Here is an 18,766-nt window from a genome sequence, read left to right on the forward strand (position 1 = left end):
GATCGATCAGACGTACTGCAGAGAGACCCAGCAGGGTAACCACTGTGCTTTCCTTCCTTCTCTTCCTGCAGATATCCCGCTGTTGAAAGAAGCATGAGTGCTGCCACGGGCCTCTCCTCTCTGCAACGGTCCTCTCTGCCCCTCTTCCCTCTCCCTGTGGGTTTGAGTACGCCATACTCCAGCCACCCTACCCGGATACCTGAGCTGCCACCTGTGTATCTGTGTATCTCTGTATCTCTGAGGGCCTCCAGGCCCACCTTGCTGGAAACTCAAGATGATTCTCGCCATCTGCCCGCTGGACAGCTGGAGGAGCTGGCATTTTGCCTACTCCAGCCTTCCCATCTGTGTCGGAGACATTTGAATGTGCTGGACTGAACTCTTCCTTTCCCTGAGCCCTCCGGGTCCCCTCCAGCCAGCTCTTTGGCGGCAGACCCCACCAGCCTGCGTGGGCCTGAGAGCCGCTGTGTTTACTCGTGCCTTCCCCCACCCAGCCCATTCGGTTTCCCTGTCATGCAGGCTTGTTGCTGTCCTACAAGCCTTGGTGGCTGCACTGCTGCCCTCCGGCACACAGAGGGCCAGGCCTGGGTCTGGGTCTGGCCTGTCACCTTTAAGGGCTGGCACCACTGCCCTTAGCAGGAGCAGATCCAAAAGTGGCTCTAATTAGGGCAAGGATGTGGGTGCCCGGGCCTGCCCTGGGTTGACACCCGTGGCACATTTCTTTGGCTGAGGTTGGAGGATGTGGAAAATCACGCCAAAGCTATCCCAGCACCCAGGTGTCCAGCTCAGAGGTTCTGGCCCCTGGCCCTGTTGAGTTTCTGAGAAGTGTTGAGAAGATCCTGAGGGAGGGAAGGAAGGTGGCTGATGGGCGATTGTCTTCCTAATATGCAAGTTCTCACTTCCTACTTCTAGCACCGGCCTTCCTGGCCTTGGTCTTTTCTGTTTCACTGGAGTGTGAGGGGAAGTGGCCTGCTGCCTCCTGGGTTTGGTCCTTGGCAGCCCCAGCTTCCTTGCTGCCCACAGGGGCCCGAGGTGAATCATCGCTGGGATGGGAGAGTTGCTGAGGTGCCACGGAAGGTCTGTGTGGCCAGTGGCATTTGGGGCACTTTGCCCCGTTCTGGGTTCGTGGTGACGGAAGGGAGCCCGAGAGGCACAGACCGAGTCCCCAGGCAGCTGCAGGCAGCTCCAGCCCCGGTCCTGAGGGTCCTCGTCACCACAGTCACGTGCCTTAGTAACTGTGCCCAGGAAGCGTGCTGCTGCTTGCTGCACTGCTGCTTTCCCTGCTTGTGTTTCCCCTGCCACCCTTCCACACGCCAGCCCACCAGCGAGTCCCTGCTCTCTCCCCTGGCCCCCCTGCCACCCTTCCACACGCCAGCCCACCAGCGAGTTCCTGGCACCTGGGGGAGGGGCCGACACTCCTGTGCATCCCCCTTGCTGGTCTGCAGCGGGTGAATGCTTGCGAAGCAGCCTGGCTCCGGGTCCTGGAGTCGGAGCGGGTGGGCTCGGTGCTCCCAGATGCTCCTGCTGGGGGCTCTCGCTCTGCCACGTGTGAATGCTGACCAGGGCTGGGGTGGCAGAGCTCAGCCAGGCTACTGTCATCCTCAAAAGACGTGGCATTAAAGAATGCTTGTTTCTGTTTTGTTTTTGAAGCGCTGGGGCCGGGAGACTTGTAGCTGAGCCCACCTGCACCTCTGCTGCTCCCCAGCCGCTCTGTTTGGGATGGTGAAAACAATAAAGAACCCAGTCTATTTTCAGTACCTGACCTAACGGTAGCTCCAGGCGTGGTTGGCCGCGAAGATTAAGAGGAATGGCCTCCTCTCAGCCTCCCTCGCCACTCTCAACACGCACTTTACCACCTGCCCGCTCCCGGCCTCCTGGCGCCACTGTAGTCTTCCTTCGCTCAGGGTAAGGGCAGTGCCTTCTGGGCCTGCGGGCAACCCCACACCTCCCCCCTTCCCCACCCAGGAGCCCTCACGTGCTGTGCGCAGAGCCCTGGCTGGCGTGTTTCCATACAGAGCAGGTTGGTGAAGGTGCTGGAACACAGAAGCCTCTGAGGGACATGCAGCAGACCAGGGGGCCTGCCCTTGCCTCCAAAGAGGCCATTTCCGGAGATGTGCCTGTCAGCGGTTGCTGGCACGGGGCCCATCTGGAGGGTAGGGTCCCTACAGACCCTAGTTGCCTCCTTTACCCATAGGGGTGCCCTGTCTTCCTCCAGAAAAGACAGCAGGGACAAATGGCGGTGGGGGGCGGGGGTTGGGGGCGGAATCCAAAGTCTTACTGTTGAGCCTGCAGCCTGAATTCTAGTCTAGAATATTTTTAAAAATGGAAGATCTTACCCTTTTTTATATCATTACTCTGGATCTTTCCCTCCCTAAGAGATTATGCTATTTGAGGTTTATTCAGCCGAGTAGGTGACGAACTTAGCCCTTGGGGGAAAAAATGAAAAATGAAAAGCCTTTCTTCTGAAGCCTTCTTCCACCTTGCTCACCATTAACACTGTCCTGCGGATCACAAGCCCAGACTTGCCTACCTGGTAGGAAAGAAAGTCTGGATAAATGGGAACCTAGCATACACACACCCTTGCCACCTCTCTCCCGTCCCCTCTGTCCCTGGCTTTGCTGAGGCCCAGCTCCCCCCTCCCACCTCCCACCTCCCCCCTCCCACCTCCCCCCTCCCACCTCCCACCTCCCCCCTCCCACCTCCCACCTCCCACCTCCCACCTCCCGGGGCCTGTCGGGGGAGGATCCAGGCCTCCCATTGCAGCTGACATCCTTGCTGGCTTCTTCTCTCGCAGTTCTCTTCTCTGAAGCAGTTTCTTAGCCATCAGCCAGGTGCTGCTGTTTCTAGAGCTTCTGGGGTTTGTCCCTTTCAAGGGATTAGGGACTCCACAGCTGCCTTGAAGTGGGGCCTGGCTGAGAGACCAGGGCAGTGGCAGGTGGCAGGCTGTTGGGCAGGAGGCTGCCAAAGGATCCCAGAGCAGGTGGGAAAACCACAGCCCTGGCTTTCCTGGGCTCACCTCTAGGGGAGTCCAGCAGAGGGCTTGTCCAGGAGGGTAGCCAGCACCAAAGGACTAAAAGTGTCTTTTTGCACACATGAGCTGACTCAGTGGTTTTCTATCCTGCTGACTTGCCAGCGACTTTCAAGGGCCAGTATGTGGTGAAAATCACTTAAGGTTTCCGTCCCTTTCAATGCCTTAGTTTAGCAGATAGGCTCTCTCTTTTGCCATTTCTGAATGTTGTGTGCCGTGTTCCCATCTCACTGGTGAGAACTGTGAAATGGACTGAGTCCCAGCCACTTTGTGAGTTCTTTTGGCTTTATAAGGCACTTCAGTGTGCATTCTACTAACACTCCATTTGCAAACAGAACTTAAGCTAATGTTGTCTTCTCCATTCATCCTCCCCCTCCTCTCCCTTCTCCCCCCCCCCCCCCCCCCCCCGCCAGCTTTAAAGTTCTGTGGAGAAGCCTGATGGCAAGACAGACAAAGGTAGACTTTTCCTGCTTCTTTAGTGCTGGCACAGGGATCCACAGGCATTCGGCCTTTCCCCTCCCTCCCAGTTCTGGCCACATAGCAATGTCTCCTCCGTTCACAGGGATATCCTCACATAGAGAATGGGATATGCTGCAAACACTGCTACATCCTTGCCTTTCTTTCCTCCTGAAAGAGAATAAAGGGCCCGGAAGGGAAGTGCTACACAGGCTTAAGTCCCCGTGTGCTTGTGAGGACAGTGAGGCCAAGGGCTTCTGGGACTCCCGGCTCTCAACGTAGGGCCAGTCTTTACTGGGGCCCGGGGAGGGGCTGAACTAGACTTTGGCCGAAGCACAGACTGAGTGGTAGAGTAGCTGATTCCCTGAACAGGGAATGGCAACAGGCTCAGCTTTGCTGGGAAGCTGCCGCTCTTAATTTCCAGTTGAAAACCTAGAAGAATCTTGAATGGAAACCCCGAGGTTGAGCCCTCTGTCTGGCAGCAGAGCTGGCTGGAGGGAACGGAGGGGCACAGCACTCAGATTGCCAGGCCGGAGGAGAGATGGACGCGGGTTGCATGGTGGCCTACCACACCCCGCCCTGGCTTCTTTTCACACCACTGTGGAATCCTTTGTAGAATGGTACTCCTAGATGATGGTTTCAAACGACACATGCATCATTGACTCTGTGCAGGATGTCCCTCAATCAGTTTGGGTTTGCTTTATTTTATTTTATATATTTTTTGGTATCCTGTACATTGCGGTGGGTGTGAAGATAGTATTTTAATATTTGTACAAAGTTTAATTTAATTTTAATTGTTCTATGTATATAACTGCATTTCTAAATAATAATTAAAAAGGTTCTTATGAAGGCAGTTGTGAGCGATGTGATCCTTCCAGGAAGTTTTCATAGAAACCCTCGAGCAGGAAAAGCCTAGGTGGTAGGAGTTCCTGAAGTGGTGACGCACCAGCTCTGGGGAGGGGCTGCCTAGCAAGAGACAGGACAGGGAGAGGCGGACGGTATCAGGGAGAGGCCCCAAACCGGAGTGGAAACACACTACCGGTCTTAGGCGTTCTCAGTGTGCCAGTCCCTGTGCTGCACTGGGACTCGGCAGCGAGCAGGCCCCTGCGTTTGGGACCCGGGCACAATTACTGCCCTGGGAGGGCGGGCCGTCCCCACAGCGTGCAGTGCTGATCAGGGAAGCCACGCTGGGTGGGGCACAGGAAGCATCTTTTGGATGGAAGGGCAAAGAAGCTGTGATGGAAAGGGCCGTACCGCCAGGCTAAAGGGTGGGACACCACACGTGCGTGGACGCCAAGGCAGCAGAAGGCACATTCAGTGGAGGAAGGAAAAAAAAAGCGCAGGGCTGGGGGGACAGTGGCTCAGCACAGGGCAGGAGAGGGCAGCGGGGGCTGGGGCAGCGGGGGCTGGGTCCTGGAGGCCCTCCAAGCAAGGAGTGGAGAAGTTTGACTTCATCTTCAGGGTAGCCGGAAGCACTTGGACAGTGTTAAGTAACAGAATGATGTAGTAAGCTCCACTTTTCTGGGAGGACGCTCTCCCCCTCGCTTAAGACTGTTCAGGGGGATAAAACGTACTTTACCTGGAGACCACTAAAGAAGTCAGTCTTTGGAGGAAGGCACCTTGAGCAGCTAGCCATCCCCTTCCCTGAGGTGAAGAAGCAGAAGACACAGTCTGGGGCGGGGAATGATGGAGATCTCAAGACCAGAGGGCAGAGCACACAGAGGTGGAGACGTCATTGCCTGGTAGGAGAGGCCAACAGTGAACAATCACAACAGTGAACAATCACAAAAGGTGGTAAGGGCGTGAGAAGAGGGAAGAGCAGGGCACTGTGGGATAGAAAATCAGGCCACTTTTTTTTTTTTTTTAGATCAGGCCGCTCTCAACGTTGTCCTGGGGTAACGGTCAGGATGTGTTTCTCTAATACTTAAAAGTGTCAGGAAAACGTTTTAGGAGCATCTGTGCCAAGTCTCCACCCCAGTCCTCAGTAGGGTCCGCACAAACATCACTGCCATTAGTTGTAAGGAGGTGAAGGGAAGAGCACTTTGCCAGCTTTTGAAAGTAATGGTGGTAACAGCTAATACTTACTCGCTACGTACCTGGCAGAGTTCTACGCACTCAGTGTGTATACCCCCAGGGCCGCAGAGGGGCTCTACGAGGCAGGTGCCCTTATCGCTCAGAGCTCCAGGCCACATATAATGAAACCGAGGCATAAAGAGGGGGATTAACTTGCCCAAGGTGGGGTCAGGATTGAATTCAAACCCAGGTAGTTCTGCTGAAGTGTTCCCCTCCCTGTCCCATTGTCCCATTCCCAACCCATCTGACACTGCCTGCCTCCCAAGGCCCTTACTGCCCTCCTTCTGCCTTTCAGTCTCTGTTCCAACCAGTGAGCTTCAGGCAGAGGAAAAACTAATTTCATGGCATGGCAGGGAAATGGCACACCCTTCAGTAGGATAACAGATGACCTAAGGGTCAAAGAACGGCAGGTGCCCAGCAGTGTAGGGAGAGGGGGCATTTCAGCTCCGCAGACCATGATAAATACGTTCACAAAGCGGCAGGAATTGTTCCTCCACGAGAAAAAAAAAACATATATGAAGAGGAAAGACTGCTTATTTCCTTGATAGATAAGCCTTCTTTGTCACTGGAAAACCGGCAGAAACGTGTCCCATCAGGTAAGGAATGCTGGGGAAGGGAGACTGTGGGGTCAACCTGGAGTTGTTACCTTTCTCTTAAAAGACAGATGAGGGAGGACAAAGGCAAAAGCCACAAAACCTGCAGAGCCTGGGGGGGTGTTTGGGGGAAGGGCTGGCTTTGAAGTGGTTGCCGCAGGTGGGGAAAGGTGGTGGGAGGAGAGAAAAGGAATTTCCTGCCCTGCTGCTGAACCCCCCACCTCCCCGTCTGGAAAGCGGAGAGCCCTGGACAACAACAAAAGTAGTAACCTCTCAGGTAGGTCTTTCTCCGATCGATCGCGTAGAAGTATTTTAAAATATGCGAAAGTAACACATACTTCAGAAAATTGAGAAAACCTACCACCTCCTGGTAATGTGGTTCTTTTTTCTATGCCTAAATATAGTTTCCTCTTTTAAAAGGATCACTTTTATGTTTTGTTTAATGTTTATTTATTTTTGAGATCGTGGGGGCAGAGGAGGGGCAGAGAGAGTGGAGGCGGGGGACAGACACACGGAGGATCCAAAGCAGGCTCTGCGCTGTCAGCACAGAGCCTGACGCGGGGCTCCAACTCACAAACTGCCAGATGGTGACCTGACCCGAAGTTGGACGCTCAACCGACTGAGCCCCCCAGGCGCCCCTAAAAAGATCATTAAAAACATTATTTTTTAAGTTTATTTATCCTTGAGAGACTGAGAGAGCACAACTGGGGGAGGGGCAGAGAGGGAGGGGAAGCAGGCTCCAGGTTCTGTACTGTGAGCACAGAGCTCAGTGCAGGGTTTGAACCCACGAACCGTGAGATCATGACCTGAGCTGAAGGCAGACACTTAACCGACTGAGCCCCCCCAGGCACCCCCTAAGAAGATCATTTTTAAATAGTATTTTGATTTTTTAATCTTCACAATCTACTTTAATCTCATAAAACATCCATCTACATAATTTTTAATGGTTGCAGTTTTCCATCCTATTGGTAATTTAGACATTTGGATTACCAAAACTTTTAAAAAATTCTAATAACCAAGGGTTTGATAGTATTTTAAATTATTTCCTTGAGATAAACTACTGGAAATGGAATGCTAGATCAAAAGAAATCCACATTTTAGTGGCTTTTGCTATATCTCAAATTGCCCACTAAGAAAGTTATCCCAAATTATACTCTCATTGGCAGTGTGTGTTTTCCCACAGCCCTGCTAGCCTGGGGGATTATCATTTTAAAAAATATGCCAATTGAAAGAAAATGGCATTGTTTTGATTTACACTTGTGTCATTATTCCTGAAGTTAAAGTATGGTTTGCCTACTCTTTATAACAAGACATAGAAGACATTGAAAATTGTGCAGATTTGGCGTCCAAGAGGTCCGTGTTTGAGATGAAGTCAAAACTGTGATTCCCCTCTAAATAATGCATGATAGATAGATGATTGATAGATGATAGACAGACACATAGATGATAGATATACATACATAGGTCACTCTCCTAAGCTCCCTAGTGGTAGAGGAACATGGCAGGGCTTAGGGACCGTCCCATCCCATGCCAAGAGGTGAACAGCTATTTGGCATTTCAGATTTCCCATGATGCCCCAGGGGACCCAGAAAATTTCACAACAAAGGAATGTCCTGTGCATCCCATGTGGGGCAGCTTGACCTATTCCTGAGCCCGGGGTAGTAGATGATTCTCCATTTGGCAGGGCACTGCAGAGGGCTTGGCAAATATGGACTTCCCCACCCACAGCCTCCCTGGAGGAGCAAGTAACCCGGCCTCCAGCAAAGGCAGCCTGTTCGCAGGTTAATCCTGGGGGCCAGGGCTGAACATCTGGGGGTGATCTGGGGTGTGTGATGGAAGGACTATGGCTCAACACAACTACCAAGCATGAGGGCTGCTGTGGCTTCTGGGGTGGTCCCAAAGCCCTTGAGCATCCGGGTTCCAAACACTTGTAGGGACTTTTGGTGTAACCTGTCTGCAGGATGGAAGACTGTCCTCACTCATGTTCCAATCATTTGTTCATTCGTTTAATAAAATTGGGGGGGGGGGGGGTGGGCAGGCACCTGGGTGGCTTATTTGGTTGAGCGTCCAACTTTGGCTCAGGTCATGATCTCACTGCTCATGGGTTCGAGCCCCGCGTGGGGCTCTGTGCTGACAGCTCAGAGCCTGGAGCCTGCTTGGGATTCTGGGTCTCTCTCGCTCTCTGCCCCTATCCCGCTCATGCTTTCTCTCCCTCTCTCTCTCTCTCTCTCTCTCTCTCTCAAAATTAAATAAACATTAAAAACAAAATTAAAAAACTTTTTTTTTTTTTTTTTTTTTTTTAGGATCTACTTAATACAAAGCCTGGTACTAGATTCCAGGGGCACAAAAATGAGCAAGACTCAGCCTTTGTCCTCAAATAGCTTGCAGACTAATAGGGAGAAAGAGACTAAACAGGTACCTAAAACTTCATTAAAAAAGTCTAATGGAGCACCAGCACAGTGCCTGAGTAGTGAGAAGGGAGGAAGAGTTCATTTCTCGGGATGAGCGAAGATTCCCAGGGAAGGTGCCATTCACTTTACATCATGAAGGATGGATTATGTTTCGACAACACAGGTAAGGAAGTAAGTGGGAAGGGGACTCGTTAGGCCATAGATCAAAATACCAGCATATAAAATTAGAATCATCCAAAGTTGTTGTTTTTGCAGGTTAATAAAAAAGGTCAGCAATGGGCAATTTCAACCTAATACCAAAGATCTGCCAAAATAAGGGGCACCTGGGTGGTTCAGTCGATTGAGTGTCTGACTTCAGCTCAGGTCATGATCTCATGGTTCGTGGGTTCGAGCCCCATGTTCAAGCTGTGCTGATAGCTCAGAGACTGGAGCCTGCTTCAGATTCTGTGTCTCCCTCTCTTTCTCTGTCCTTCCCCTGCTCATGCTCTGTCTCTCTCTCTCTGTCTCTCTCTCTCTCTCTCAAAAATAAATAAACGTTAAAAAAAAAAAAAAAAAAGATCTACCAAAATAAGAAATGCCTTTCTTCTTTGGATTGACTAAACTTTAATTATTTTAATCACAAGAAAGAAATTTCAGCACACCCAGAGACAAGTATCTAGAGACTTTCTGTCCCAGAGTCTATCCTGAACAAAAACAGAGCATAGCAGATTTTCTGTCACAATCCACCAGCTCCTGGCCCCTGCCAGCAAGGGGAGTCTTCAGAAATGACAGGACCAATTCAAGTTTCCAATGCAGGGCCAATTCACTTGCTCTTTGGGATGGGCAACAGAAGGGACACCCACTGCTTGCAACCAAGTTTCTGCCAGCAACGACCAGGCATCAATTCCAAAGCCGAGAGGTGTTTTTTGGTTTTTTGGTTTTTTACCCCTTCTATTGTTTTCTTTAGGGCAGAAGTGGAAGGACAGTAGTTACATCCAACTACAACACTCTTGCCAAGTTTCTTGATTTGTCATTAGAAACATTCAAAAGTGGGGACACCTGGGTGGCTCAGAGGGTTAAGCATCTGACTCTTGATTTTGGCTCAGGTCACGATCTCATGCTTCATGGGATCAAGCCTGGCATCATGCTCTGTACTGACAGCACAGAGCCTGTTTGGGATTCTCTCTCTGTCTCTCTCCTGCCCCTCCTGCCCCCTCCCCAACCTCTCAAATAAATTAATTAAAAAAAAAAGAAACATTCAAAAATGAGCAAGCTATCTTATATAACAGCAATACATGTTAAAACATCAGAAATAGTATTTTCCACCTATGATACCGGCAAAAGAAAAAGCTTAAAAATATCTGGTGGGGGTGTAAATGGGTACATTCTTTTTGCAGGGCAATTTGGCAACAACCATCACATTATAATGCAGTTCCTCGTCCCTCCTATTACTGAACAAGTCCCTTCTGAAACCGGTAAGTGGGAGCAGAGTTACAAAATCAGAAAGGGAAACAAAATAACCAACCCAGCTGTGTCAGATTGGAATTGGAGGTATCGGTGGGGACCCATGATATACCATCTACTCAAATAGATGCAGAATAAATACACACAGTGCATGTTCACATGTACACATACACACAGATATTCCCTAGCTGTCCCCAGAGGGCTTGGGAGCAGTGACGCCTCGACTACAGAGAGCATACCTAGAGTTCAGATCGTGGCTTTTATTTATTTATTTTTTTAAGTTTATTTATTTTGAGAGTGGGGGAGGGGCAGGGAGAGGGGAGAGAGAATCCTAAGCAGGCTCCACGCTGTCGGCTCACAGCCCAGTATGGGGCTCGAACCCACTAACAATGAGACCATGGCCTGAGCCGAAATCAAGAGTCAGATGCTTAACCAACTGAGCCCCTCAGATTCCCCAAGATCTTGACTTTAAAATATTGTTTGCCACTAAAAGGAACCAGGAGTCCTTGGAGAAATGGCTGATTCAGAGCTGGGGAGGGAAGATCACAAGATGGGCCTGGAACATTTTGTTGTAGCATACGATGATACATCCAAATACAAAGTGGATATGGAAAAGCAAATATAATAGTCCTGAACGAATCTTTTTTTTTTTTTTAAGTTTATGTACTTATTTTTGAGACAGTGCGTGCAAGCAGGGGAGGGGCAGAGAGAGAGGGAGAGAGAGAGAGAGAGAGAGAATTCCAAGAAGGCTCTGCACTGTCAGCGCAGAGCCCAATGTGGGGCTGGAACCTATGAACCATGAGATCGTGACCTGAGCTGAAACCAAGAGTCAGATGCTTAACTGACTGAGTCACCCAGGTGTCCCAGCTCTGGACCAATCTACAGAATCCACTGTCATATGGGAAAAGCCAAGTGCAGAACAAGTGCACGAATGCTATCATCTGTGTACAAAAAAGAGATGATGAGAAATGTGTCAATGTGCACGTTTTTCTATGTGCAGAGGACCACTCCTGATACAGGAAGCATGAAGTGCCTCTGGGAAAGGAGAGTGACATGGGAGGAAGGATCATCTTTTACCCCTTGTGTGACTCTGGGTTTTGAAGCAAGTGACTATAATACCCGTTCAAAAAATTATTTCTTAAAAAGCAAAATGTGTATTACCTAGGATCAGAAGGAATATTCACAAGAAGTTTTGCAAATTTATCTGATATTTTTCTCTTGTTCCAAATTAGTAATCTGCCTCCTGGGAAGGAACACGCAGCTCCCTGCAGTGCCTTGTTTAAGGACAATAAACCATGCTCATTGCCCGTTATTTCCATCTTCTTTCCCTGAGAAAATAATTATTTCCTGGGATTGTTGGTGTTATGAATTGGATTGCCTCCCCGCTAAAATGCATATGTCGAAATCCTATTTGGAGATCAGGTCTTTAAAGAGATAATTAAGTTAGGGGCGCCTGGGAGGCTCAGTCGGTTAAGCGTCCGACTTTGACTCAGGTCATGATCTAGCGGTTTGTGAGTTCGAGCCCCATGTCGGGCTCTGTGCTGACCGCTCAGAGCCTGGAGCCTGCTTCGGATTCTGTGTCTCCCCCTCTCTCTGCCCCTCCCCTGCTCATGTTCTGTCTCTCTCTGTCTCAAAAATAAATAAAAACATTAAAAAAAATTTTTTAAAGAAGTAATTAAGTTAAAATGAGGTCTTTGGGTGGACCCTAATCCAAACTGACTGGCGTCCTTATAGGAAGAGGGAATTTGGACACAGACCCATTGAGAGGGAAGAGGATGTGAAGACACAGGAAAAAGATGGCCATCCACAAGTGCAGGAGACAGGTCTGGAACACATCCTCCCCTCATGGTCTTCAAATGAAGGGTCCCTGCTGACACATCGATCTAGGACTTCTGGCCTCCAGAACTATGACAAAATAATCTCTGTTGTTTAAGCCACCTGGTCTGTGGTACTTTGTTACAGCAGCCCTAGCAAACTCATACATCCAGTCTCACAATAGGGTGTCTGGCCAAGGCTCTCCCCCGAAAACACTGACCTATCCAGGCAATGGACAGGAGTCTAGGGTGGAGGGAGCCAGTGAGGGAAGCAGCTCAGGGGGTATGCCCACACCCAGCAGGAGTTTGTCACACTAGGGATGCAGACAGGATTCCGCAGGCAAGTGGGAGCTACTGAAGGATTTGAAGACTGAATGATGTGGTCTGAACATAATATATTAGAAAAGAAGGTGGTGGACAAGGGGTCGGAGTGGAGAGCCAACCAGGAGACCCCTGCAGGTGTCCTGTTGGGAGAGGGGGAAGGGCAGCCCTCTGGGGGATTAGAGCACAGGGGGGCTTGAGCGAGTTGGAAGAGATGAGAGAATTGCTCAGGTGTTTGGGGAGATCGTTCAGGTTAAGAGAGCTGAGCTCTGTGGTTGACCGTGTGAAGAAGAGTAAGAGAAACGGACAAAAGGGTCAAAAAAGACTGTACGTCTCTACGGCAAGAAGGGGGAATAACAGAGAAATGAAAGAAAGCTTTGATTGGAAAGAGCAAGTCAGGGGCCAGTGCAGAAGGTCAAGAGGTCTTGGAGTGAGGGGCCAGGACCCAGGGAAGGGTCCTCGCCCTTGTTTGGGTGTGGGGGACAAAGCCAGGGGATTGCTTTTGGGGTGAAAATAGAAGTCTTTGGCCCCCACTGGAACTTGTAGAGGAAGTGGGAGGAGCAGAGGACAGCCTGCCAGTGAGGGCAGAACCAGGCAGTCAGTGAGTGCTCCGCCCCCTCCTACTTCTCCCCACAGCAACTGCAACACTGAGGTTGCAGAGGGCAAGTCGGGATTGGCAGGACAATGTGCAGAGAGGGGATCCGGTATCTCGGGGGCACAGCGTCCATGGCTCTACCAGATCTGATGCTGGCCTGGTCCTTATAATCCTGGGATGGAGAGTCACAGTAGCTCCGGAAACACAAGCACTCACGCCCTCATGGGCCTGCTCTGACGCATCAGTAATTAGCAAGTGTGTTGAGCACCTACTACGTGCCAGGCACTAGGAATACAGAGGAGCACAGATCCATGCAGTCTCTGCCTGTGAAAACTGGTCTGGTCAGCTGGACCCCGTTGGTGTGGTCCAGAGCTTCCTTGAGGAAGTGATGGTTGAGATGCAAAAACGCACAGGGGTTAACTAGGTGAGGAAGGTTCCAGTTAGAGGTCCAGCCTGCCGGGAACTCAGAAGGAGGAAGGGCTGGGAGCCAGAAGGAGAGTGGGGTGAAAGCATGCTGCAGGAGTAGGCAAGTCTCATAGGCCATGATAAAGACTTGAACATCATCTAAGAGCACTGAAGCCACGGAAGCCTTTTAGCAGGGGAGTGGAATCATCTGGTATGTCTCCAAAAGGTTCTTCTTACTCTGTTCAACTGGGTGGAGGAGGGTAAAAGCAGGTGCGGAAAGACGAGTCAGCACCGTGCCTCAAGAATTCCCTGGTCACCCGAGAGGAGCTTACCGAAATGTAGATTCGGGTCCAGGAGGTCTGGGGTGGGTCCTGGGACCCGGCGTCTCTAACAAGTTCCCAGGTGGTGCCCATGCTGCTGATCCACAGACCACACTGAGTAGCAAGGGGCTAGTCCAGGTGAGCAATGTGGTGGCCTGGACCAGGGGGTGGCAGGGGCAGTGAGGAGAAACGGACAAACCTCAGATGTGCTTTGGAGGCGGGCTCTTCAGTGCGCAGCAATGGGTAGGACACGGGGAGAAAGAGAAGAAAGTATCAGAAATGGCTCTCAGATTGTGGAGTGGGCTCTCTGTGATGGGAAGGCTGGAGAAGGAGCTGGGTCTAATGGACGTTAGCCGTGGGAGATGTCAAGTTGGGAGGCGAATACAGAGTCCCAAGAGCCAGAGTGGATGCACACCCTGTCTTCCCTCCCACATCCACGCCGTCTGCGGAGGTGGTAGTCCCCACACCTGGGACACCCAGGCCGGCTTGCCCCAAATCACGATTGCGAATCCTGTGCTCAGGGCCTCATGGGCATGGCCTGCACTTCGTCCGCTCAAATTCTGAGGCTGAGAAGGAGGAAGGGCGAGATTGAGTTGGCAGGACAGTTTGCAAGGGAGAGGATCCAATTTCCTCTCTGACAGAACAAAAGCCACTTTCTCTGGAAAGAACTTAAAGTTGGATGTCTGATCCCCATCTTGGATTTGCACGGAGTCCCTTTACCAGCCCCTGGGGGCCCGGAGAGCCGGGAGGGCTCAGTCCGCTGGCGCCATCTAGTGTCTATGGGGAGGTAGTCCTCTGGTGGTCACAGAGCGGAGGCCTCGGCCAGGCTCGGGGTGGGGGGGGAGATCCAGCCTGCAGCAGAGTTTGGGGCAGCTGCGGCCTTCTAGGGCAGTGGGGGGGGGGGGGGGGGGTTGGGGGGGAGGTGACTCAGGAGTTTATGACTCCGTATTGGTCTCCTAGGGCTGCGGAAACAAGTTACCATAACTGGGTGGCTTAAAGCAACAGAAATGTATTCTCTCACAGTTCTGGAGGCTACAAGTTCAAAGTCAAGGTATCAGCGTGCCATTCCCCCTCTGAAGGCTCCAGAGGGGGAAACTTTCCCTGCCTCCTCCTGCTTCTTTGTCTCTGGCTGGTCTGTAGATGGCTCCAGTCTCTGCCTCCACCTTCAAGGCCTTCCCTGTATGCCTGTGTCCAAATTTCCTTCTACTGAGGAGGACACCAGTATTCAGATTAAAATCTACCCAGTCCAGCATGACCTCATCTTAACTTGATTTCATCTCCAAAGACCCTATTTCCAAATAAGGTTATGTTAACAGGTACTGGGGAGTTAGGATTAGAAAGGATCATTTGCGGGGGTGGGCGGGGGCGGGGACACATTTCAACACAGAACAGACTCCTTTCAACCAACAGCTGTTCCCTGAGCATCTGCAAAGTGCCCACCAGTGCCGGAAGCTGGGCTGGCTGAGCTGACTAGCAGACCTGCTCCAACCTTGAGGTTTTCCCATGTGGTTCTGTAAGTCTTGTCACTGATCTGTGGCCTCCTGATTCACCCTGGACTCCTTAGCACCCAGAGGGTCAGTATTTCATTGATGTAGGACGAAGAAGGGCAAGAGACAGGAAAGAAAGACTGCAGGAATGATGAGGAGGGGGACAACACAGGGGTAAAGGGGTACAGAGCACATGACATTTGAGCCGGGTCTAGAAGCAATAGAAGTTTGCCAGGCAGGAAAGAGATAAGCAAGGGTGAGGGGCCTTCTAGGCAGAGCTGAAAGTGTGAGCCACGGCTCGAGGGGTGACAGTGGCTGTGATGCCGGGGAGGGGAGCGCGGGGGAGTCTGGTATGGTTGCAAACGAGGGTGTGTGGGTGGGGGTGTGCTGCCCAAGGGCCGTAGCCCAGAAGATGGTGACTCAATGGGGAAGAGTTTAGAGGACCATTCTCATGGCTTTAAATGTTATCCTTGGAGGGATTTTTTTTTTTTCAGTTTATTTATTTACTTAAATAATCTCTACACCTAACGTGGGCTCGAACTCACAACCCTGAGGTCAAGAGTCACATGTTTGACCAACTGAGCCAGTCAGGTGGCCCCCACCTTGGAGGTTTTAAAGCCCGCTCTAGGTGTCATAATTACCAGTAGAGACGGCAGCAGGCAGAGTCACGACAGGCGGGGTCCAGAGGGCCTCCTCGATAAAAATGGAAATATAGTGGGGCTCAGTTGCTTGTGTCTGACTCCTGATTTCTGCTCAGGCCGTGATCTCACAGTTCATGAGACTGGACCTCTCATCGGGCTCTGTGCTGACAGTACAGAGCCTGCTTAGGATTCTCTCTGCCTGCCCATCCGCTGCTTTCTCTCTCTCTCTCTCTCTCTCTCTCTCTCTCTCTCTCTCTCTCTCTCTCTCCTCTCTCTCTCTCTCTCTCTCTCTCTCTCTCAAAATAAATAAACTTAAAAAAATTGAAATGTAAATCTGCCCCCACTTTCTGGCAGCACTGAGTCCAAAATAAAACCATGTTGTTTTGAAACTTACCCAAAATACTTCACACAAGCCCCTGGCAGTACTTTACTGAGGGTGTGCAAGCCACCCCATGGCAGCAAGTACCAAGAAACTGGATCTGTGTTAGTTTATGCGTGTCCCTCACAGTCTGGCTGTGGGCATCACCGTAGTCAATGCCTCCAATCCGTAGTGTGCCGAGTGTTGTTAAAAATGAATGAATGTTTAATTTTACCAAATGCCTCTTCTGCATCTCTGAAGATGGTAACACATTTTTCTTTAATTTGGTAATATAATGCATTGTGCTGAATATTGACAGAAGTGTTTGCTGTTAAACTATCCTCATATCCTTGCTAAACCCTACTTCATTGTGATAAGAGCCTGTGGGAGTGTGTGTGTGTGTTAACTTTTTTTAACGTTTATTTATTTTTGAGACCGAGACAGAGCACGAGCAGGGGAGGGGCAGAGACAGAGAGAAGCATAGAATCCAAAGCAGACTCAAGCCTAGGAGCTGTCAGCACAGACGTAGGGCTTGAACCCAGGAGCCATGAGATCCTGACCTGAGCCAAAGTTGGACGCTTGACCGACTGAGCCACCCAGGCACCCCTTAAAATACAGCAGTTTTGGGGAAGCCTGGCCGGCTTAGTTGGGAGAACATGCAACTCTTGCTCTCGGGGTCATGAGTTTGAACCTGGGTTAGGTATAGAGATTACTTAAATAAATAAATACATACATACATACATACATACATACATACATACATACGTAAATAACTTTTAAAAATGTATACAGAAAAATAAATAAAATACAGCAGTTTTTAAAAAATTTTATGCATCTATATTCCTTAGTGAAAATGATCTATAATTTTTCTTGTACTTATTTGCTATCAGAAAACTATACTAACCCCATAAAACAAAATAGCTTGCTCACCTTTTTAAAATTTTCTGAAACACTTTGTAGGATATAGAGTTTATTGGTTTCTTTAAAACTTTTTTTTAACGTTTATTTATTTTTGAGACAGAGAGAGACAGAGCATGAATGGGAGAGGGTCAGAGAGAGAGGGAGACACAGAATTCGAAACAGGCTCCAGGCTCTGAGTGGTCAGCACAGAGCCCGACGCAGGGCTCGAACTCACGGACCGCGAGATCATGACCTCAGCTGAAGTCGGATGCTTAACCGACTGAGCCACCCAGGCGCCCCAGGAGTTTATTGGTTTCTTAACAGTTGGATAAAGCTGACATATAAAATCATATGTGCCTGGTGTCTTTTTGATGGGAGATACTTTTGATTACCAGTTTAATTTCCTGAATGATTGTTGATTTAGTTAGGTTTTCTGTTTTATTAATTTTGGTGGGTTTTTTTTTTCTATGAAGTTACCATTTTATTTTTTTTTTAATTAATTTATTTTTTTAAATTTTTTTGCAGTTTTATACCTTTATTTGACAATCAGCAGTTAGTTCTCATCCACATTAACAGTCTGTAGATTTTTGGGGCGCCTGGGTGGCTCAGTCGGTTGAGTGTCCGACTTCGGCTCAGGTCATGATCTCACAGTTCGTGGGTTTGAGCCCCGCATCAGGCTCTGTGCTGACCGCTTGCTCAGAGCCTGGGACCTGCTTCAGATTCTGTGTCTCCTCCTCTCTCTGCCCCTCCCCCGTTCACGCTTTGTCTCACTCTGTTTCTCAAAAATAAATGTAAAAAAAAATAATAATAATTAAAAAAAAAACCCCAGTCTGTAGATTTTTGAAGGTGGTGACAGGTACATAGGTCACCAACGTACAGAGCTTGTTTGGTGAATCCTCATCCTTGTTACGTTTTCTGGTCAACCGCACATGGATACGGTATGGAACATTCCTTGTTCCTTTGGCCCAGACAGCTTTGTTGAGCCTGGTGTCGATGTGCACATCTGGGGTTCCCGTCTCCTTCATAGCAAATTTCCGGATCTCTTTGAGTGCCCGAGGGGCATGCTTCTTCAAACCCACTCCGTGGATGTGCTTGTGAATGTTGATGGTGTAGTCTCTGGTTACTACCTCGCTGATGGCAGAACGGCCCTTCTTCTTCTCTCCATCCTTCTTTGCGGGAGCCATCCTGCCAGGCCCGGGTTGGAAAGCGAGCTACCATTTTAATATATATTTTCGAATTTGTTGGTGTAAAGTGTTTTGATTTTTAAAATTTTATTATCTGTAATCAGGTCTGTAATTATATTTCTCAATTCCTAAAATTTGTTTAAACTTGTGTGACTTTGTCTTTTATCTTGAGCAGTATCACCAGAAGTTGATCTATTTCCTTAGTTTTGTTTATTTTACTCAGATTTATTAACATATCGTTTATATACAGTAAAATGCACTCCTTGTTAGTTTTTAGTTTTGACACTCATATGATCACGTAACTGCCAAAAAAAGAAAATCATGTAGGTACTGCCACGATCAAGAAATGTTCCATCTTCCTCCAAAATTCCTCTGTTTTTCTTTGTAGCCAACCCCTCCCCTGCCCCGGCTCCTAGTAACCACTGATCCGTTTTCTGTCTTTATAGTTTTGCTTTTTACAGAATGTCATATAGGGGTGCCTGGGTGGGCTCAGTTGGTTGGGCATTGGACTCTTGATCTCAGGTTTGTGAGTTCAAGCCCAGTGTTGGGCTCTGTGTTGGGCTCTACAAAAAAAAAAAAAAAAAAAGCAAAAACTAAAAAGTGCACTTTCAGAATGTCATATAAATAGAACCATATATGACTTACTTTTTGAGACTGGTTTCTGTTTAGTATAATGCATTTGATTTTATCCACATTGTTACGTGTATCAATAAGTCCTTCCTTTTTGTTGCCAAATAGCA

The 18,766-nt window shown here is 49.3% G+C and overlaps 1 protein-coding gene, 1 long non-coding RNA gene and 1 pseudogene across 5 annotated transcripts in view; 2 read left to right on the forward strand and 1 right to left on the reverse strand.

Annotated features, from left to right (window-relative positions):
• Positions 1-2,676, forward strand: part of SUSD6 (sushi domain containing 6) — a 96,083-nt gene extending 93,407 nt beyond the window's left edge. For 3 of the 4 annotated variants that reach the window (XM_078448087.2, XM_078448088.2, XM_078448089.2), the window contains exon 6: positions 72-2,676. In XM_078448087.2, coding sequence (XP_078304213.1) covers positions 72-97 — 26 coding nt within the window. In that variant the 3' untranslated portion in view covers positions 98-2,676. The remainder of the gene's footprint in view (positions 1-71) is intronic. The other variant, XM_078448086.2, reaches the window with a different exon arrangement.
• Positions 2,677-2,695: 19 nt separating this feature from the next.
• Positions 2,696-9,073, forward strand: LOC144616639 (uncharacterized). Its single transcript, XR_013556042.2, has 2 exons — positions 2,696-6,150; positions 8,451-9,073. It is a non-coding gene; the product is annotated as an uncharacterized LOC144616639 (long non-coding RNA).
• Positions 9,074-12,531: 3,458 nt separating this feature from the next.
• On the reverse strand, positions 12,532-18,261 carry LOC144616582 (large ribosomal subunit protein eL31 pseudogene; annotated as a pseudogene).
• Between the last annotated feature and the right edge of the window lie 505 nt (positions 18,262-18,766).

The sequence above is a fragment of the Panthera onca genome, chromosome B3 (assembly GCF_046562875.1).
Source record: "Panthera onca isolate mPanOnc1 chromosome B3, mPanOnc1 haplotype 2, whole genome shotgun sequence".
In the NCBI taxonomy this organism is placed as follows: domain Eukaryota; kingdom Metazoa; phylum Chordata; class Mammalia; order Carnivora; family Felidae; genus Panthera; species Panthera onca.